This window comes from Equus quagga, unplaced genomic scaffold (assembly GCF_021613505.1).
Source record: "Equus quagga isolate Etosha38 unplaced genomic scaffold, UCLA_HA_Equagga_1.0 146_RagTag, whole genome shotgun sequence".
NCBI classification, from domain to species: domain Eukaryota; kingdom Metazoa; phylum Chordata; class Mammalia; order Perissodactyla; family Equidae; genus Equus; species Equus quagga.
Genome location: NW_025796728.1, coordinates 776,783 through 800,231, shown reverse-complemented (window position 1 = coordinate 800,231; position 23,449 = coordinate 776,783). Strand labels below are relative to the sequence as shown.

General features: G+C 41.2%; 1 protein-coding gene across 1 annotated transcript in view; it reads right to left on the bottom strand.

The window, feature by feature from the left end:
* LOC124232937 (cysteine-rich hydrophobic domain-containing protein 2) overlaps window positions 1-4,615 on the bottom strand; it is a 55,330-nt gene extending 50,715 nt beyond the window's left edge. The window contains exon 1 of the mRNA XM_046649883.1: window positions 4,486-4,615. Within this exon, the coding sequence (XP_046505839.1) occupies window positions 4,486-4,604 (119 nt within the window). The 5' untranslated portion in view covers window positions 4,605-4,615. The remainder of the gene's footprint in view (window positions 1-4,485) is intronic.
* Window positions 4,616-23,449: the final 18,834 nt, after the last annotated feature.

The following is a 23,449-nucleotide window of genomic DNA, read 5'->3' as shown; positions in this document are numbered from 1 at the left end:
CCCTTATTTAGAGAACATTTCAGCCCTATAATATTCCAGACACTATATTAAGTAATGGAGAAACAAAGACCAATAAGCACAATCCCTGTCCTCAAAGAACTTTACAGCCTTGCAGAAAAACATCAATAAGGTCTTCAAAAATCTCAAAAGTTTAATCTTTCAAAATGGAATATGCCTTATAAATTATGCTGGTTGGGGGAAAGGAAGAGAGAATTATGAAGTTTTAAAAAATTGTTTAATTGAAGTGATTCTGTTATTTGGGCAAATCATGTTCGGGTCTCTTGGTGGTGGTAACAGTATCTAGTAGCAGTTTTGAAATACTGATAACATTTCAAGATGGACAATTTTTCATTTACTCTATCATTTGAAAAGTCAATAAATACTAAGGTGTTCTTGTGATGTCTTCTATAGAAAGATCCTATTGTACTCCAAGCAGTTTCCAAATTTGTTAAAGCCACATTTGTAAATCTTCTGATTTTCTACAGCATACCTGAGACAAAGATGAGCAAAGAGAGCAATGTCCCACAGCCAGTGATTAAAACTGGTGCTGAAGGGTAAGGAATTATTTGTAGAGATGGTCGGAAGATTACAGCTCAGAAGAGAGTACACAAAGACAATAATTTAGTGAAATTAGAAGAGAATAAAATGAAAAACAAACCTCAACAAAATAACTTGGCTCTATGACAGAGCTTAATTTAGAAGAGAAAGAGTACACCTGCCCTAGGAAAGCCCCAAGTTTGATTCTGATATGGGAGGGCATAAAGTAAAATAGGAGCAAATAATGTCAGTTATGATAATAGTTGGAAAATACTCACCTGAAACTAGTTTTAAATTCTAATTTTTAGATTAACACATCATTTAGCTCTATCATTATGAAAAATCAAAGTCAACAAATGATCATTATATTTTGCACAAATTTATTCTGAGGGGTAAAGAACTCCATAATTTAAACATATTAACCAATGTGGCCAATACTACCTAATAAATTAGTTTCTTCCTCATCTTCATTACATGATGAGAAATCATACACACACAAACAGAAAATCTACTTTTAACTGAAGTGTGAGCTCAAGCCTTTTCAATCACACGTACATAAATATTATGTAACGATAGGAACTTATCACTTTCCTCCCTTCTTTCAAATACCACTTTTCCTCAAAATATGCTTCTGCACAAGATTTCTCCCTGTTGGAGCTACCACTCTGTTCCATATTTTCTACATGCAAATCTAATATGAAGGAAATTATTATACTCATCCAGAAGAATGTCAAGAAAGAATACTGATCGTGTTGAAAGCACAAGGTATAAGTCTGACTTGGGGTCAATACAAAAATATTTGTATTAAACATGACATTAAAGCAGACTTTGTTTAGGCAAATTATACATTGTGCATCCTTACGTCCCAAAAATCTGATTATGCCCCCAAACCAACCAAGACCTGCCTGTGTAGCAAAAAATGGAAGGTAACTTACTTTCTCACATCACTATAATGACATGCCAAATCACGCCATATTGAGTATACAGTGATTTCTAAAATAAGAGTAATATTGTAATGCCATATATAAAGTAGGGAGAAAAAAAGAGTTGAAATATTCAACTATAAAGGTCTACTCAAAAGTGAAATCTGTGAAAACACGGATTACAGACGATTCAGTTTACATTACCATTTACTTTCAAACTGGTAAGGGAAGACCGCTCTGACCAGCTCCTCAGTTAAAAAACGGTGGGGGGAGAGGGGCAGCAGCAGTGATAAGTTTAACCAGTCTTACTATAACTGTTTTAATAGCTCTTCCTCCTTATATTTAAAGGCAAGAAAAACTGAATATGCTCCAGTTACAGTAACCCATAAGCACCAGTTTCAAAACCTTTATAGGTGCTAACTGGGCTACTCATTGGCATAGTACGCCTGTGAATTATGCACGACAGAGTCATATTAAAAAAAGTTTTGTATTACTATGCTTATCTATGTCATCACAAAACAGGCTTAGGTTTTCAATGCAGCAAGATCCCTATTAACTCTCATCAAAATAGTTCACATAGTAATTTAACCTCATATAAACTGCTAAGAAATGGGAAAAAACAGACTAAAGTGAATCACTGTTAGGTCTGAAAATGGCAGTTCAGATTTCTTAGTACTCTGCTTTACATGTCTGTTTCTCAAAGTGGAACACTATAGGTGTGAAGGATAATTAATAAAGGCTGATATTTATTGAGCGCAGTACTACACAATGTGATGAATTCTTTGCATGTACTGTCTCATTTAATCCTTAATAATCTTAAAAGTTAGGAACTATACTATCCTGATCTTAACTGAAGAGACACAGATAATTTACCCAAAAAGTGGCAGAGGACAGATTTGAAGCCAGAGTCCAGAACCAAGGTAATATGGAAGAGCAGGAAGTGTTTGAGGGAGATCACAGAAATACTAACTCTCAATGTAGAAAGGCATCCCGTTTACTGGTAGCATATAGTTCCTCCTTATCCTCTGGAATAGTGGTTTTCACTCTTGGCTACATATTAGAATCACTTGTGGGACTTTTTTAAAAACCATCCATTCCTGGGACCCTCACTCAGATACTTGGCCTTCAATTGTCCTGGCCTAGGGCAAAGACTGGGCTGGGTTTTTTTAAAGCTCCCCAGGTGATTCTAACGGGGAGCTAATATCAAAACCACTAATAATTCTCTCACACCCTGTTAACCTCTCTGAGTAGCCAACTACAATCAAATTTACTGATCACCTACTTGGCTCTGAGCACTTCACCTATTATATTTTCCATTTACCCAAGAGTGCTTAGCTTTTCTTTTCCTTCAATAGAGGAAACATTACAACTACAGCTGCCCCTTTCTAAATAACAAAATTTTGCCAGCTTTCTTTGATATGAGGAATGTAGGGGGAAAGGTGGGCGGATAGCATGAAAAAGTTTGAAAATCCCTTCTTTAAGCACCCATATAACCCTCAGGTTTAAAACAATGTGAAAAGGTCCTGAGAGCCAAACTAAAAATTAAATGGCAGGCTATGAGTCTAAAAAAGTTCTGTGATGTATGTTAAAGATTTAATATCTATGATATTTAGTGACATTTCTTAATTTTGCTGGCAATGACAGTTACAACACTAAGTAAGTTACTGTGGTGATAAATTCCATTGTCTTCTCATGGCTCTGTGACAGTGATTATGCAGTGTTTTTACCCTCTTAGCCACCTGAATATAAACTAACAGGTGCTAAAGAAATCAAAGAATTACATCAGGATACCCAAACAACAGTATGTCTGGTCATATCATGTACTGAGAAATGCAAGGATTTTGCTGACAATCTTATATGGGATCTTATACGAGATGTCTCACTGTTGGACTAAAACTTATTCCCTGCACATCCCACTCACCCTATACCAAAAATATTATGAAAACTGTTCCAGACCGTCTCAGACTTGCTGGCCCTTTTATTTCACCCAAGGTGAAGGGTGAAGATATCTGACAAGCAGGGAAGTTTGATCTATGATTTGAATAAGCGATCTAAAATGAAAAAGAGTACAAATACTTCAAGTTGTACCAAACTCGACTTCTCGGAGAAACATTACAAAACTTCCTGCTTCCGGACAGCTCATTATTTGGTTCAAGTTTTCACATTCCTTTATTAGTCATAACCTTTCAGAAAGCTCTCATTCGCTATTGTTTGAATAATATCAGACTTCTAAAACGTTGCTAACTGGACTTACAGAAACCCTTACCAAATGAAGCAGCCACCCTAGAGTTCATGCCCAAGGGAAGGACTTAGATCACAAAGAACCCAACCCTCAGTAACCTGAGCAGAGTGTGTCCATCACCTAGATTTGTTAAAAAAAAAAAAAAAAAATTAGTTGTAAAACATCTATAGTGCTGCATATCTTACATACACGTTCCTCTATACATTTTTATCACATACAATGACAGAACTTGCACGAGCTCCGCAGAAACTGACTCTGCGAGAAACCAGGACGACCTATGGGTATGTGCGAAATGGACACCACGACCGTGAACCACTCGTTACCGATTGTCACTGGGGTCTCACACGGCCAAGATCTGGCCTTTGAGCCATATGTCACTAGGCTCAGAGGCACAGACGAGGAGAAAGAACCACAGGGCAACGGGATGAGACAACGAGGGGGAGGCACCTCATAAATACGTGTACTTCCACCCCGAAGCCGAATGGGTGGCCCGAAGGGCAGACCCTACAGAAAAGCCCTGTCTTCTGGGACCCGTCACCGTCCCGGGCCTGTAGGGCCTGCTGAGAGGTGGGTGTCGGGGAGTAAGGCAGCGTCTGTCTCCACTTCGGAGACCTAAACAAACGAAAATACGGCAAGTTCTCACTTCCTGGTCGCCTCCTCCTCCCGAAGGCCCCCGGCACAGGCACAGGACAGACGCCGCGGAAAGAGGGCTCCCGAGGAGGAAGGGCCCCCCTGTCAGCCCTGCACCTCCCGTCCTCGCCCTCGCCCTCCTCCGGGCCTTACACGGTGACGTGACCGGAGCCGCGGACCACCACCGGGTCCGGGGAGTACTTGAGCAGCTGCTCCTCCAGGGCCCGCTCCTCGTCCTCCTCCTCCTCATAGATCTCGTCGAAATCCGCCATCCTGAGCCTCCGAGGCCCTCTGCCCGAAGGGGCCTGACTCCAGGGGCCGCGGCCGGGATCCGGGCTGGCGAGGCGGCGGAGGCTGCGGGGAGTCGCTGCCGCGGGCTCAGAGGCCGCGGAGTTCGCTCTTGGCTGTCTCGGCTCAGGCTACAGAGGAGATGGGGTCCCGGCCGTCGCCGCAGCCGCCGCCATTACCGTCAGCAATAACAACAACACAATGTCAACATCCGCCCAACGGCCGACACCTCCACCAGCTTCGCCGCCGCCGTCGCCGCCGCAGCAGCAACTCAGGCAACCACAGCAACAGCCAGGGCTACCCGCAGCGGGAGCAGCCGGCTACGGCATCGCGAGACTTCCCGGGAGTGCGGGCGGGCGCGTGGGCGCGTGGGCGCGCGGGCTGGCGGGCGGGAGCGCGCACGTGAGGCCTCGCGCGCTCCCAGGCCGCCTTCCTTCCCTCCTCCGCTTCTCCCCCCGCGACGACGCCTTGGGCGCGCGCTCCCGCCGGCCGGGCCCCGCCCTCCAGCAAATGGGTCGCCCGCACGCTGAAGGGGTGGCCCGGCGGGCCGGAGGCGTTGACCCCGATTCACATAACAGAGCTCGGAGTGTCTGGTGGGGCGCTTAGTTCCCCAAAGTAATCTCTAACCAAAACAAACAGCTAAAAATAAAAACCCGGGTGGAATAGAGAATTTATTGTGCGTGTGATTGCCAGTTTATCTAATAATCGAATCTCGCTTTTCGTCAGTTTTTTTAGTTTGTGATGAGAACCAGAGTCCGTACTTCCCCAGTTAGAGGAGCCCAACAGGCACACCGCAAATATTTTTGTCCACCATAGTACAGGACTTTTCAAAACATGTCCAAATTCAAACATCTTGACCCATCATCCCCTTAAATATAGTCCAATATGTGAGGCCAATGACGCTGACTTGTTTTTCCTTACAAGAAAAGTCATTGTAGTTACTCTATGAAACAAAATTGACAAATTCTCTGGACTCCAGATACGACGATGCAGTTTCCTGCCCCAGTTCCTTCATCAACCATAACCTGTTTTCTTCCATTAAAATCTTAGGGAATACCTTTCTCTTCCTTTCAGCTCTTCTCACGAAAGGGAAGGGGAGCTGGGAAAGAGTTTAATGGATTCTGCTTGCCTTCCTGGACCTCTGGTAAAGTCCTACGGGTCACCTTGGGTACTTGGTTTCATAGTCAAGAACCTGTCCAGGCATCCAAATAATTCCAGGACAGGAGTGGGCTCCTGAGAGAGCCCTGGACATTGAGCATATACTGTGGGGAAAAGGATAGTCATAGTGGACCCAGCGCTGGTCAGACTATTCACCAAGTACAGTGTTTCCATCCTGGCAGTTCACTTTAGGTGGGTCATTGTTGAAGTTGAGAAAGTGCAAAGGAGGGCGATGAGGACAATGAGAAATGCCAAACAATCTCCTTTTGGAAATGGTTGAAGTAAATGAGCATAGTTAGCCAAGAAAAGATGAAGGAAAAACACAGTAATGTGTCAGACTTGCTATGTAGCTCCCCAGAGGACATTTATTCATTTATTCATTCACCAAATGTTTACTCAGTTCTAACTATGTGGAAGGCACTGTGCAAGGGTGGGTGTGTGTGTGTTTGTGTGTGTGTGTGTGTGTGTGTGTGTATGTATGAATGAGACACAGTCCCTGCCTTCCAGCAGCTTGTTTATCACTACGGCAAGCAATTGTAATTCTGTCAAGTCCTCCCAGAGGAGTATACAGAGAGTGCTAACAAAGCACACAGAAAGGAGCTCAGTTTGGTGGTTAACAATGGCCTCTGGAGCCTGACTGCCTGCATTTGAACCTCAGCTCTGCCCCTTACTCTGTGATCTTGGACAAGTCACTTAACCTCTCTGTTCCTCATGTGTAAAATGAAACAATACCGCACTGGGCTGCTCTGCAGATTAAATGGATGAATATATGTGAAGTGCTTAGAAGTGAGCATGGCACGCAGTAAATACAGGATGACAATAGGGGATCTCTAAGGCCCCATCCAGCTAATCAGTTCTATGAGGTTCAGCACAATTTTTTGCATTATGTAATGCTTTACTTTTTATGAAGCACATATATAATATATCATTTGATATTCCCCAAGAACCCTGTGAGGTAACCAAGGAAGATGTAATTTATTCCTAAGTTTCAGAGATGCTATGTGACTTTCTCATGGCCAAATGGCTATTTAAGAGTCAAACTCAGGGCGTCAACTCCAGTGCACTGGGTAGGCCAAGCTCCTGAATTTCCTTCTTGGCAAGAACCAGGCAGCCAGTGGCTTCACTCAGTTAAAGGAGTGGCTTAAAACAGGAGGGTGAGAAAAGGAAACAAGAGGAAGGAAGGTCAGTGTGTTCTGGGCATGGCCCACACCCTGTGTGCTGTGACTGAGAATTCACCTTTCTGTAGAAACAGTGGCCAAGATAAGGGGCTAGTGCCCCCAATACCTAAATCATCATGTAGCTGACAAATTCCCAAGGGCAGAGGAAGTCATGCACAGCTCCTTAAATCTCTAGCACTTTCCACAGTTCCTGCTTCTGAGAAGGAGCCCAATAAATGTTATCTGAATTAAGATATATTGTTTCTAGTGCTATTTCCAGAACATCATGAGTTAATTAGACTTCCTAGGACTGTGAGAACCTCACCCTTATCTTAATGTTGGTTCTGTGTGGGGGAACTGTTCTTACTCTAAGATCAGTTCAACAGAGAGATCTTTGTAACTCCCACTGCCTCAGTGTAAGGCAGGGGCTGCCTTATTTTTGCTCTTCCTATTTTGCTCTTCTTTTTCCTGCTCTGAAAAACCTGTCAGAGCCAGCAAAAGGGTGTGGGATCTGGGAACGAGGCCAAGAGGCTGAAGGAAGATGAGTCAAACATTTCCCTGATGATGGTTGACATCATAATCCCAAACTTCACCCCAACCCCTCAGGGTCCAGTTTCCCGTCAGACTCCTTCCCCAGTCTCTTCCTGAGGACAAACTCCCCTTCTCAGTATCTTTTCTCTTAGTGTTCAGGTGCTCTCTGGCTCTCTGCTGTATCAACTTCTCTCCATCTGAGTTCCCCTTTACATTCCTGCTTCACACACTTTCATGTTTACCTTCAGACCAAAATGCTCAAAACCAAACAGGATAATGCCTCAGGGCCTCATGAGGCAACAAATCTTCTGTTGCTTTTAAGGCAAATATTCCTAGATTTGAAAACTTCAAGTTCTGTCACTACCTAGCTGAGTGGCCTTGGGCAGATTCAACTTTCTAAGCTTCCTTTTCTTCATCCTGAAATGGAACCTATGTCATGAGGTTAGCAAGGATCAAATGAGGTAATGCATGTGCTGTGGACTGAATTGTGTCCCCCAAAATTCATTTGTGGAAGCCGTAACCCCCAATGCAATGGTATTCGGAGATAAGGATTTGGGGGGTAATGAGGTTTGGATGAGGTCATAAGGGTACGGTCCGCAGGATGAGATTAGTGCCTTTATAACAAGAGACCAGAAAGCTAGGTCTTGGTCTCTCCCCCCCAACTCTCCCCTTGGTGTGAGGCAGAAAGAAGACTGCCAATTACAAGCCAGCAAGTCGGGCCTCACCAGGAGCCAAATCAACCTGCGCTTTGATCTTGCACTTCCAGTCTCCAGAACTGGGAGAAATAAATTTCTGTTATTTAAGCTACCCAGTCTATGGTCTTTTGTTATGGCAGCCTGAGCTGACAAAGGTGGCATGTAAACCCTCATTTGTTCACTCATTCATTAAACAAATATGCATTGAGTTATTCCCATGTGCCATACTCTGTGTCAGGAACTAGGGTTTAGCAATAAGGTAGTAAACAAAACACAGTCCCTGACTTCATGGAGCATAAAGTCCATTGGGAGGGCTGACAGACAATTATAAAAATGGTTAACTATTAGAATTGTGATCAGTCCTGTGGAGAAGAAGAGGGGTGTCCATGAGATTAGTTAACAGACCTAACTCACTCTGAGAAATCAGAAATTCTTCTCTGGGGAAATGACATTTAAGGTGAGCTAAGAAAAAGTATGAGGGTGGGGAAATAGAAGAGAGGAGAAAGTTCCAGGCAGCAGAAACAGCACATTTGTCTTAGTTAGTTTGGGTCGCTATAACAGAATACCATAGACTACATGGCTTATAAACAACAGAAATTTATTTTTCTGCCCTCATGACCTAATCATCTACCAAATGCCCCCATCTCCTAATACCCTCACGTTGGGGGTTAAGATTTCAACATGTGAATCTTGGAGGAGCACAAACATTTAGTCTATAGTAATGTTTAAAGACCCTGAGGCAGAAAAATGCATGACCCAAATCAGGTACAAACCAGAGCTAGTGAGGTTGGACCATAGTGAGGAAGGCAGAGACAAACTGAGATGGGGGTGAAGAGGTTGGGAGAAATTTGAAGGCCTTGGTAAGGAGTCTGAAGTTCATCCTAAAAGTAAAGGAGATACACTGAGGGTGTGAAGCCAGGCAGTGACATTATCAGAAGTGCATTTTAAAATCTCCAAATGGGAGACCAGTAGTCCAACCTACCCAGCATGCATCCCCACTTCTTCTCAAACAGTACACATCCCCCTCTTCTTGGATGATTTGCGGTAAGTTGTCTCTCTCCCACTAACAGTACATGTGATTGGGTTAAGCTGACCCCATCCCCAATTCCAAGAGTGGGCATGTGACCTAGGACTGGCAAATCAGAGAGCATGGGGCACAGTGATTGGTTGGAATGGACATGTGATTCAGACAGACTCAATGAGATTCAATAGCAGAGCTTTTAATAAAACTATTGGGAAGGTGGGAAAAATCTCTTTTTCTGTGAATCTGCTAGGAGCCATGTTGCTCTTGCAATCGTAGAAACTGCCCGAGAATGATGACAACACTGAAGAAACTAGGGCCAAGGGATGAAGCAAACATGACTTCGTCCTGATAACTGTGTTTGAGTCCCCTGAGTTCAGCCTCACTTAAAGATCTCCCAGGTTTGTAGGAGAGGATAATGAATTCAGTTTGTGGAATGTGAGACACCCAATGGAGATGCCTCGTAGAACATAGATAGACAGAGATATTAGATAGACAGATGAATAGATGTGTGGGTGGATGGATGGATAGACAAGACCAAGGGGGGAAAAGGGAGAAACAGAGGGAGAAGCTCAAAAGAGAAGTCTTGTCAGGAAATAAATACATTTGGGATCTATCAGTTCATAGATGGTAAAGATAGCCATGGAAGTGACAAAGATGGCTCAAAAGCCAAGAGGTGAGATGGCCTGGAGAGAGAGTGAGAAGATAAGAGGATCTAAGATGAAGGAATTTCAGTGATTAGAGATGGGGAGAGGAGGAGGGACTGACAAAGGAAATTGAGAGGGAGAAGCCAAAGTGGTGAGAGGCAAACTGAGAAAGTAAAAGGAGAGAAAAGTTAAAGAAGGAGGTAGTAATCGTCCATGTGAGATTCTGCAGAGATGGTGTAAGATAGAAACTAAATGGTGACCACTGTATTTAGGAGAATAGCAAATCCTGGGGAAGGACTCAACAAGCAACTTGACAGAGCCAACACAGAATCCCTTCACTCTACACACACATAGAAATCCTAGATCAAACATAACCATTAAGAAAACAGTAGCAAAGGGGAGCATAACTTGCCTCTCCTTAGGTGTGGACTACGTGTAGACACTTCCTTCCAAACAGTACAGTGTAGAAAGCAGGGAAGACTGACTTTACAGTGGCGACAGCTGACAAACACTACTGCAGCCAGGTAATCAAGATCAACATCAACAACCACAAATCCTGTTGATAGTAGGTACCTCTGTTATGATATGATGAAAAGAGCACTTAGGCTTTCTGATCTTCCTCCCCAAAACCCATAACCCCAATCACAAGAAAAACATTTGACAAATTCCAGTAGTGAGGCATCCTACAAAATACCCAAACCATCTCCTGAAGACCGTCAAGGTCATCAAAAACAAGGAAAGCCAGAGAAACTGTCACAGTCCAGAGGAGCATAAGGAGACACGACAACTAAATGTAATGTGGTATCCTGGTTTGGATTCTGGAACTTAAAAAGGAAATTAGGTAAAAACTAAGGAAATCTGAACAAACTATGGACTTTAGTTAACAGTAAATGCATCAGTATTTGTTCCTTAATTTTAGCAAACATACTGTAAGATGTTAATAGAGAAAACTGAGTGCAGGAATATAGGAAACTCCCTATACAATCTTCTCCATTTTTCTTAAAGTCTAAAACTGCTCTAAAAGATAAAGTCTATAAAAGAATAGTAATACTGAAAAAAATTAAAAAATAGTAAATGTAGAATTCAAAAGAGAGAAGAAACTTTGTAGTGTGCCAGAAGTAAAGATAAAGCTTAAAGCTTGAGTGATAGACTCGTAGACGATCCCCTGGGCTGGGAAGAGGAAGAGTAAAGGGAATTACTGGACCAGAAGTAGGTCCCAGCAGTTAAAGGCAGGAGGTTTTGTTTGTTTGTTTGTCTCATCGAGGTCACATTGGTTTATAACATTATGTGAATTTCAGGTGTACATCATTATATTTCCTCTTCTGTATAGACTGCACTATGTTCACCACCACAAGTCTAGTTGCTGTTTGTCACTGTACACATGTGCCCCTTTACCCCTTTCACCCTCCCCTCACCGTATTCTCCTCTGGTAACCACCAATCTGTTCTCTGTATCTATGTTTTGTTTGTTTGTCTTCCACAGATGAGTGAAATCATATGGTAAATATCCTTCTCGGTCTGACTTATTTCACTTAGCATAATACCCTCAAGTCCATCCATGTTGTCACAAGTGGCAAGATGCATATATACAATGGAATGCTACTCAGCCCTAAAAAGGCAGGGGTTTTAATATCCATGCTGTGATAGGAGACTTGGCCATGGGTAGGTTAAAGGCAGGACCACAGCATCCAACTAGGACGGGCTACAAGAGAGAAAGCAGAAAAACTCTGCCCATGGGCCCAAGGAAGCAATGTGGAAAATATTTCTCTTGGAATTCTGGTTTGAAGAAATATAGGTCTCTGATGAAAAATCAAAGCCCCAGGCCTGTACTCTGCTTGACTGCCATGTCTAAATTTACACCAAGCTTGTGATACAGGAATGGTCAACCTAAGAAACTAGTTGAGGGAGGGGTCATATCTAGCATATGATTTCTGAAAAAGGCAAATGGATGGGACCTAGAACACAGTGTCTAGTAAACACACAGAGTATGTTAGCTATTTTTCTTATTACTCAGTCTTTATTAACACTTAACAAGTGTGTTAGAGATAATAATACTAACAATAATGTATGATTTATGAAGTTCTGAACCTAGTTTATTTGGATGGGGTAGACGTAGTATGAGGAAATGGCTTCAGGAGAAAAAATATTCAGTGTCAGTCGTGAGCAGCATCTTCCAACCATGAGCAGCATCTTCCAGCCATGAGTACTATCATCCTAGGTGTGAGGAAGGATTTTAAATTGCATCAAGCAGGTTTTTTTCTTGTTTTTCAAAATACGCTTTTTGGTGAGGAATACTGGCCCTGAACTAAGATCTGTTGCCAATTTTCCTTCTTTTTTTTTTTTTCCCTCCCCAAAACCCCAGTACATAGTTGTATATCCTAGTTGTAAGTTCTTCTATGTGGGATGCCACCACAGCATGGCGTGATGAGTGGTGCGTAGGTCTGTGCCCTGAATCTGAACCAGTGGATCCTGTGCCCCAGAAGTAGAGTGCGCAAACTTAACCACTCGGCCACGGGGCAGCCCCATCATCCCTATTTTACATATATGCAAACTGAGGCAAAAGGAAATTACGTAACTTGGCCCAAGGCCACACAACCAGAAAGTGGTAGAACCAGGAGCTGAGTCTAAACAATATGTTTCCTTGCCCCATGATCTTCCCACTGTGCTCTACAGTCTTTTTTTTTTTAAAGATTTTATTTTTCCTTTTTCTCCCCAATACATAGTTGTGTATTTTTAGTTGTGGGTCCTTCTAGTTGTGGCATGTGGGATGCTGCCTCAGCATGGCTTGACGATTGGTGCCATGTCCGCGCCCAGGATCCGAACCAGCAAAGCCCTGGGCTGCTGAAGCGGAGTGTGTGAACGTAACCACTCAGCCACAGGGCCAGCCCCTGCTCTATGGTCTTAAATACCAGCAGAGAAATATTCAGATTGCTTCATTCTATCTTCCCAATACCTACAAGAGTGCCTAGCATATAGTCATTGCTTTATAAATATTAAATAGATGGCTACACGTATGAAATAATTCTGTTTTCATTTTTCCCTTGATCATCTCACACTGTACATATATATTTAGTTCAACGTCTGTCTTCAATTATTTTTACAATTTATCTGTAAAATCCATGTGGATTCTCTTAGATTACCCTAGAATATCTATGGCTGCTCAGTTGATTTAAACCAACACTGTAAATATGACATACAAGTTATACTGGATCTTCCTCATGCCATCTTTTAAATTCACAAATGTCTGGAGACTACTCCTAAAATCATAGGCTCATAAAACAGAATGGAGTCCAGAAGTCATCTCATCCACACTGGTCTCCAAAACCATGCTTCAGTCTCAATCATGTGGTGCTTCTTTCTCTATCGAACATCTCCAATAACTATATTAAATATCTGTAGCTTATTGAACATATACAAAAATACTTTATTATGTTCTGCCACAGTTCTTAAAGATTATTCTTTTTCAAACTGGAGTCTAGGACTGTGTCTTGGCTATTTTTTTTATTCCAAGCCCTTGAATATTGCCTGTAGTCCAAGAGTCATTCAGGATATCTTCTTCTGTTAATTCTCTGGGGAGACACAAAACAAGCTTACTCTTTCTTCTAGGTGACAGTCCTTCAAATAGGTGAAGATATCTCTATCTAAAATCTTTTTTCTTTGAGCTAAATATGCCCATTTACTTCAATCATTTTTCCTCCAAGAAGTAGGTTCAAGTTCCTAACTCTACAGAGGCTGCATCTGACTGCTATCAACTCTGTTTGGTCAATAGCTCTGTTTTTTATTATCTGGGGCTCAGAACCAGACGTAGTGTGATTTGACCAGTGTGATAGATAGCCTCCGAGATGATCCCTAATGAGCCTCATCAGCTGGTATTCACATCCCTCTGTAGTCCCCTCCCACAATGAATAGAGCTGACCTGTGTGACCAATAGGATTTGTGAAAGTGAGACTATGTGACTTCTGAGGCTAAATTATAAAAGACATGGCAGCATCCACCTTATTCTCTTAAATCACTCACTCTGGGCGAAGCCAGTTGCCATGTCATGAGGACACTCAAACAGCGCCTTAGGGAGGCTCACAGGGAGAGGAACTGAGGCCTCCTGCCACTCTTATGAGTGAGCTATCCTCAAAGCAGATGCTCTAGCCCTAGCCAAGCCTTCAGATGACTACAGCCCCAACTAACATATGGACTGCAATGCTAGGAGAGACCCTGTGCCAGACCACCCAGCTAAGCCCCTCACCACTTCCTAACCCACAGAAGCTGTCAGAAATAACAAATGTTTATTGTTGTTTTCAGTCACTAAGGTGTGGGGTAATTGGTTATGTAGCAATATAACCAAGTCATAAGAAAAAATAAAAAAGGGACCAGCACTTCCCTCTTGACCTGGACAACATAAGAAACAGTAGAAAGGCAAGGAAAAATTGATTGAGTAGATTGATCAAACTATTAATTTTTAAAGTTTTGGAGGACGGTGTGGCCCCATGGCCGAGTGGTTAAGTTCGTGCACTCTGCTGCAGGCGGCCCAGTGTTTTGTTGGTTCGAATCCTGGGCGGGGACATGGCACTGCTCATCAAACCACGTTGAGGCAGCGTCCCACATGCCACAACTAGAAGGACCCACAATGAAGAATATACAACTATGTACCGGGGAGTTTTGGGGAGAAAAGGAAAAAAATAAAATCTTTAAAAAAAAAGTTTTGGGGGGATTTGTGTGTCTGTGTGTAAAAGTTTCTTTGGTATCTTTTTTAGTGAAGTTATTTTACTTATCCCTCTGTAGTATTGCCCTAGTGCCATTCTTAACTTATATAGACACTCAATACATGACTTCTGAAATATTGGGCTTCATCTTGAAGGCTTGAGGAGCACAACAAATTTTTGCTCCTAAATGGGTGTGAAATTTTCACCTCCTAAATGAGGGTGAAAATTTACTCTCTACCCCTTTGAACTCTCACTGGGAGCCAATGACCTTCTTACTCACCCATGTTAAGATTTTCCTAAACTTCTTTGAACATGGTACATGGAAGAGTTGGATTTCATAGTTATAATCGTGGTGGACTCCTCATGCGATTAAGTTTCGGCAGTACCCAGCTTCACATGGGAACTTCGAAGAAAACTTGCCCTATGCCCTCTCTCACTGCTCCCTCCCCACCCCACCACATACACACTGGCCTTGCTCTGGTGTGTTTTCACTCCTATCTACCTTTTTCTTATAATATTTTCTCATATCACTTTCTTTCTGAATGTCTGCATTTTACATTCATACTTTTGAACTTTCTTTTCTACTTTCATTGACTAGTATGTTTCAACCTCTTCTTAAAACCTGTGTTACATGGGGCCGGCCTGCTGGCACAGTGGCTAAGTTCACATGCTCCGCTTTTGGGCCAGGGTTCCCAGGTTTGGATCCTGGGCACGGACCTACACACTGCTCATCAAGCCATGCTGTGGCAGCATTCCACATAGAAGAAGTAGAACGGCTTACAACTAGGATATACAACTATATAACTATGTACTGGGGCTTTGGGGAGAAAAAATAAACAACCTGAGTTACTTTTATATAGAACTAAAATTTTAAAGATCAAATTCTCTCAAGTAAGTTAACTTTAGGGCTGCAGTATCCAAGGTATTCTGTTGCTCCTAGTGATGTGAAGCACTTAAGGAGATGCGTGAATAATTTCAGGCTTTGGGAGATGATCTGCTAACTCTGTACTTGATATATTTAAAGATATCAGTGTGTCCTTTGAAGATGTAATGCACAACGAGGTAAACTGGAGATTCAGAAAATTAAACACACCTTACTTACCAGGAGAATAACTTAGACATGGAGGAACAAGATAGTTCTAAGTAAACTTCTTCAGAAGTCCTTCTATTATCTTTTCTGTGGTAGTTAATTGCAACATTTGGAAGATATTTGGATATGAACGTGTAAAAGAATGCAATGTCTCTATTCAGAAAAATAAGGAAAAAATGAGGCAAAGAAAAAAGACCATCTGTAAGCAGAAATAACATTTAATTCTGTGTTGGCCTAGTGGTTAACACTTTACAAAACAATTTCATTCATAATATCTCATCTGACCCTCACAACTCTCCAGTAAAATAAACAGAAACATATCATTCCTATTATATAGACTTCAGAGAAGACTGAGTTAAATGACTTATTCAAGCCTAAATGGCTCCTAAAAAGCTGAAATACAATTAAAATCTGAGACTCCTTTTGTTTCTGTGCATAAGTTCCCACTACAAGGAAGGGAAGATAAATCAGAAGGAAAAAATATAAACTTAATGAGAAAATGAGGATAACCATTTTTATGCAGTATAATGAGGAATTGCTGAGTGGTTCCAAAAATTGTCATTTATCTCCCCAAACATTTAACAATCCCAGGATGATATTTAAGACGTGGGAAACTGGGTTGACTCAGTACCTGTTATCCTCATCTGTGCAGTGGAGCTAATTATAGCACTCATTGCATAGAGTTGTTGGGAGGATTAAATGAAATTACATATGTAGAAAAAAAGGAATTATATATGTAAAAAATAATAAGTACTCAATAAATGTTAGTTGTTATTAGTGATGACGATGTTATATCACTCAGGGTGGATAGAATACTGGAATAAAGAGGAGATAATGCATATGCATTTTCATGCTGCATTATAATCAGTCTATTCTTAATTATCTTCCTTCAATTCTCTTATCTAGAGCATGAGGACAATATTCCTTTCTAGCTGCCTCTTTCACAGAAACAATTCACCATGCTGGACCATGTTCTGAGCACCTACAAATCCCTGTAGACATACAAGAAGATGCTGCAACCATTCCTCTCTTTCAGTCTTTCTCTCTGAGCAAAGCCATACTCTCGGGTAGTGGAAAGGGTTTATGAGTGACTAGGCATCCATTCAGACCTACACAGTTGCCAGACAACTTAAGAATTCAATGAGTGAACTGGAAGAAGAGTCAGCTTGATGTTATTGTTTACCAAGATTCAAATGAACAGCTCACATTATCTATGAGAGGTTCATTGAGGTAGCAATGCATGTGTCATCTAAGGAATGGACAGATTATTTCCCATGGATTAGCATAATGATTAGCCGTGAGAGGTTTATCCACAGGAGATGCTTCCTCTGAATGTCCCAACAAGTCTGTTGTGGCTACTGCTCACTTTAGAAGTCATCCCTCCTTGCCCAGAGATCCTACTCAGTCTGTTAAGTCCCTGTAATTTCATTTCCACAGCAGCCCTCCTGCCACCCCACTGCCAACCATGAAGACCTGTTTAAGGACATGTCACATGAGCAGTTGATCATTCTTGTTAGTATCACAGCGCTGATCATTCATGATTAGAGCATGACTGTTGACTAAATCAGGGTCCATTTGGACTCATCTACACTCTGTGGCATCAGCATGTGGTTCTATCCTGTCCTGTCTGACTTGAGATGCTTTAGGAATGATGTAACTTGGCAAACAAACCAAAAATCAAAAGCTCTTTAAACGATAATCTCAGATCAACTAGGAGAGATGCCAATCAACCCATGAATGTAATGTTTCCCACATGTTGATTCTATAATTAGTGCCTACTAATACAGGTTTTTTCAGGTTACTGAGTTTACAAACTTTTGGTAGCTCAGGACCCTACCATCACACACACGTCAAATGTCATTTTGATAAATGTCGTTGCCAAAGGGTCAGATATTACTTTCCGTTCTCATTCCTAAGGTGATCAAAGACAACATTTGGATGGTCCTGTTGAGCAGAGCAGTTCGGTCAGATTTAATTGAGTCAGATTAGGCTCATACCATTAGCGAATAGTTCCACAATCCTTTTTAATCCCCATTTTGTTTCTGGATCATCATTAAAATAGCATAGAAACAACCTAATATAATTCGAATTATGTTTGTCTGTAATGAGCCTATCTTTCATTTTTCTGTCCACTCAACCTTAAGAGATCTTTTTGTGATTTATTAACTATTGTCTTTATGTTTTCCTACATGACATTAAATTATACAATCTTAGAAATTTTACTGTATACTTTCTCTCCCAAGTTAGTGTTAAAACTTCCCTTTTTAGAAAATTGATTTTTATCCCTCCTTTCTGTTTTCTTCTACCTTTTCCGTATTTTCTTTCTCCCGAGATATATTCTTTCTTTCTTTCGACCATAATCACAATGGCCTCTTTTTTTCCCCCCTTCATTTCCTTAAGTAATATCTCAAAGGTGTTTTAATCACTCACTGAAAAACTGTGTTAAAAATGTAAACCACCTACCATCTTTGAAGATTAACATTTAATATTTCTTTGGACTTAGACTATATAACAGTAGATACAAAAATATTTTTTTAAATATAGGAAAGATCTTTGTCAAAGGGATGCATATTTTATCCTCTCTGCAACATTGGCTAAAGGCTATAGTCTGTCAAAATGAACATTTTGCAATGTGAATTTATTCTGAGAAAATCTAGTCCTGTGAAATGCTTTTAGAAAAAACAAAGGAGAGTGTTTTTTCTTTTCTTTTCTTTTCTTTAGTGTCAATTGCTATGCTTTGTTTCAATTAGCAAAATTAAATTCAAACTGTCTTAATAAATAAAGACATTTATTGGCTTCACTGATGGTTAGAGTATAGAGGTGGGGCAGTCAAAGTGCAATTTGATCAGACCTCCAGCTCCATTGTGGGACTCTGTTTATTTCTGAGTATTAAAGTCTTCCCTCTTCTCTGCAAAATGACTGCAGTAGATCCAGCCCTCATATTTACACCTCACAGTCTCCAGAGCGTGAGAGAGGATCAGAGTTCTTGAAATCCCCCCCAAAAGTTCTGAGATCTGCTCTTATTGGACCTTCTCAACACATGCTGCTTACCAAGCCAGTCACTGTGGAAGGGATAACATATACTGACTGGCTTAGGCTAGATCACATGTTCCTCTTTGGAGCCATAGATAGCGTCAGCTTCCCCAGAATTCCAAGGCTGAATCCAAACACTATGAATGCTGTAGAAGCAACCAACAGGTGACCACTATAAACAAATCTGGGAGATACTGGCTTAGACCCACTTCTTAATTCAAGCACAATCTTGAAAATGGAGAAGACTTAAAATCTGGAGAACAAGCATGAAGAAGAGACAGGCTCCAAGAGATTTATCATTGCTAAAACGTAGTAAAAGGAACTGTTAGAACATGAGCCCCATTAGGAGAAAATTTTATCTGTTATGTTCACCATTTTTCCCGAGTGCCTTGAAGAGTGCTTGACATATAGTCAGCACTCAATAAATACTTGTTGAATTAATGAAAAAACTGGTTTCTAATGAAAGGTCTTTCATCTGAACTTTAGCAAGCTTTGTTCACAGAGGGAGAGAGGATCCACAAAACTCTAAGTAAGCCCCTTCTGAGGAAATGGACCTGAGGAGGAGCGATTTTTCCCATTTTCCATGAGGTTGGCTTTTTAGTTGCTAAGGCAGATCCTACTTTCCTTACTTCCCCGTCTATCCTTACCAAAAACAGTCTGCTGAAGGAAATGGAGCATCCATGTGTTCCTGCAACCTAAAAGAGCCTATTTAATTACAGCATTCAGTACATGGCCCTGTACAAGGAGGAATAGAAAGAGATCAAGAAAATGCCAGAAACTGTTTTGGGTGGGGGGGCGTTGTGGTAAGGAAGATTGGCCCTGAGCCAACATCTGTTGCCAATCCTCCTCTTTTTGCTTGAGGAAGATTGTCACTGAGCTAACATCTGTGCCAATCTTCCTCTATTTTATGTAGGATGCCGCCATAGCATGGCTTGACAACTGGTGCTAGGTCTGTGCTGGAGATCTGAACCAGCAACCCTGGGCCGTGGAAGTGGAGCGCATGAACTTAACCACTACACCACCGGGCTGGCCCCCACAGAAACTATTTTTGTCTTTCAAAAAACAAACACTAAAAACATGATGCAATGGCAAGATTACCAACTGCAGAGTCTCAAAGACATAGGTTTGAATGCAGGTTCTGCTCTTTACTAATCAAGAGACCTTGGGCAAATTACTTAACCTCTATGAACCTCAGTTAACTCATCTGTAAAACGAGGGTGATATGCTCCTCGCTTTACTGTGACAATCAAATGTAATGACAGCAAAATGCTTAGTACAGCGCCTGGCACGGAGATACTCGCTGAATGATCGTTACTATCATTATTATTCTCATGATCTAAGAAACTTCAGATTTACTTAGTCAAACAGTCCATTCAACTCAACCACCTCTCTAGGCGATGCTGAGGGCTAGTCTATAAGATATTGCTCTTTAAGATATTATAGTTACTACATATGTAAACACTGAGGAATTTTGGATGATTTGCATTTCACCATTAGGAAGAAAAAGTTCTATGAAAAAGCTGTAGTTTTGAGGAAGATTTTAAAGATTAAATGTTGGATAGATGATTGAGAAAAGCATAGAAGTACTTTAAGTGGGGAAAGGTGTCAGTAGGAAGCCCCCAGTATGGGGCTGTGTGTACCATGGGTCACAAACAGGCCCTTCTGGTTGAAGCAGAGAGGTTGATCCAGAATGTGATAGAATGAGAGCAGTTAGTTAGGTAATGAGGTGACATGGAAAATTAACAGGACCAATAAAAAGTTATAGCTGGCGGTAAATGGTGATACTGTATATGATTTTGTACATTTATTTATCATTTCTACCTCCTTTTTCCATCTACATGGGATCTCAAAGATGAGCAATCTTCTTTCTGAAGATGGATATGACAGACCATTTTGCAAGCACTTTAAGTCCTTCAGCAAACGCAAACAAACATCCTGTGACGTGGAACAGTCACTTAGGATTCTGACTCAGACTGGGAATCTGAGCAATGCTGTGGTAATACACCAGGACCAGGACCAGGCCATAAACATCTACCTGCCTTACTTGATGGGTTCTTGGCATGTTAAGTTGTCAACAGGCCCTGTGGAGATAAAGTTGAGTCAATCAGAAAATGTCTAAAGTCTACACAAAAAAGGAAGCCTTTGGGAAAGAAAACAAGGCAGGGTGTCTGAATTCTACATCAGGATTGCCCTACTTACTCTATTTCTGTTAGATGGGAGGGCATGAGGAAAGAGTGCTTAGGCCAACTTTCTAAGGCTCCTGGTTGGCTATAAGAGGCTATGTATAATTCTAATCCCATATTCACACCAAACCACCTTACAACTGATTTAGTTTCCAAATCCACTGCATTCTGGTCCCACTGCCAAGTGGTAAGTGCTTGATTACCCCTGCACAAACAGACCAAGAGATTTTTACAATTTCTGAGAGCAGGGGAGTGAGACTCTGGAACAGACTCAGCATTCAACAAATATGTTCAATACTATGTGCCAATTATCCGATAGGCACTATACCAAGACTACAACCTTGAGGCTTTTCCTGACCACTGTTCTAACCATCACCTCAACGCTCAGTAATATCATCTTATCTTAATGCTGCAACTATTGTATATAGTTTAAATACTATAGGCTGATACCATTTTTATTTCCAACCCCTATTTCTCTTAAGTTCAGATCCATATTTCTAACTGCTATTATACATCAAAAATTTCCCTTTGGCTGTTCTGACAGTACTTACAACTCAAAATGTCTAAAACCAAATTGTTTATCTTCTTTCTCTTCCACTCACTCTATCTACAAGCCCATCCGAAACAATGAAAACTGTTTATCTTCCATCTGTAACCACTGTATTTGTTAACACCATTGTCGTTAACACAGATGCCTGAGCTAGAAATCCAATTCCTCATGGACTCATTCTTCTTTCTGTACCCACATCCCATCTATTTAGTAACAAGGACTGTTCATGCTCCCTTCCGTATGACTCTTGAATTTATCCTCTGCTCTCCATTCCCACCACCACTGATTAATATGATTCTCATCGTCTCGAGACTGGACTTTAAGAATTTGCTTCTGCCACTCATATGAGGGATTTAAAAATGTGGACAAAGAGAACAGATTAGTGGCTACCAGGGGAAAGGTGGGGTGGGGGGGTGGGCACAAAGGGTGAAGTGGTGCACCTACAACACGAATGACAAACATTAATGTACAAATGAAATTTCACAAAATTGTAACCTATCATTAACTCAATAAAAAAAAAAGGAATTTGCTTCTGCTTTCTCTCTCTTCCAATCCATCCTTTACAATGATTATAATATAACCATTTCAACTTTCTGTTTAGCATCCTTCAGAGACTGTCCATCTAATATAGAGATATCTCATACTCCTTCACCTGCCACTCAGACTCTGCTTTCTGCTGCTAAGCAACCCTTGATGTTTCTCTCTCCTGAATGCAGCTATTCCACCTCCACATAACGCATATCCATCTTCCAGGCCTGTGCTCACTAACAAACCCTTGGCCTAGAAGTCTATTCTCTCACTGTTGTTATTATTGTATTGTTTTTAATCTGAGCATATCCTGTAAATAGTTCAAGGCCCAATCAGAGTCCCTGATGCCAGTGGGAAGAACAGCTCTCTCCTCCATGGTTCCATAGATTGTTGCCTTACATTATCACACACCTATTAGAATTCATTGAGAGCTGTTGTTAGATTCTATACCTAGCACACGCAGGCACTCAGTAAATAATGGTGAATTAAACTGAACTGAATTTCAATAGCAACTGTAGCTCTATTTCCGGAAGTTCCTCTAACAATACGACTCAGGCCTTGTATTTAAAAGCAGCCATTATTCTGATAAGCTTTGTCTTTTACTGACATCTAAATACACTAAGAATCCCATGTGGTTAGGGGTCATTCTATGGCCAATATAAGTGGTATTGTGATTACTATTAGGTACATTGTTTAGAACACCATTACCTTGCCTGATCTCAAAAAGTACAGGTAAAAAGCCCCCTCCAGAAGAACAATGACGCAGTTAACTTTGGCTGCCATCACTTCTTTCTGAACCATGCCTTCTGCATTCATAATTAACGTCTCTGTTGCTTTTGAGCACCTGGAACAGAAAAATAGTGTATGACGGAAACATGTATTAAATTCTAAATGGAGATGGCATGGAGATAATCTGTGAATAACCAAACACTGAATTAATATTTCAATAAACAAATTGTTCTTTTCCTTTTCTTGTCTCAAAATGTTTAAATTTTCCCCATTCACATAAAAAAGTAACAATTTATGCCATTCAAGGGATAACAAAGAATTAACTGTCATTTATTTTACTACATGTGAACATCCTTGAGGAAAAAGTATTGTCTTTAAAAATTTGTTCAGAATTGGTAATTTTGTATTTACATCAATTTTCTGATTTTTTTTGGCTTTTTACTTGACATATGACTTTTTTTGACTACTTTTGTAGTTCAATATGACAAATTCTTGCTCTAACAGTTACTGATTAATAACTATTGACATACCAATGCTCTCGGAAGGGGAGGTCAATTATGACTAGTATCTGTGGAAGACAATGGTGCTGTGCGTGCCCAGAGACTGAGGGACATTGTCTTGCTCAATCAGTTTGCAGTCAATGAGCTCATCAGCTAAATCTGATGGACTGACAGAGAACCCAAACATGAGGAAGGAACTGTAATACACTGATGAAGGCAGTATGTTGGTTTGCCCAGAGCAGTCAGACAAGGGAGGGCATCCAGCCAAATCCAGAGATTCAGGCCAGACTCCAAATGAGCTCGGGCTAACA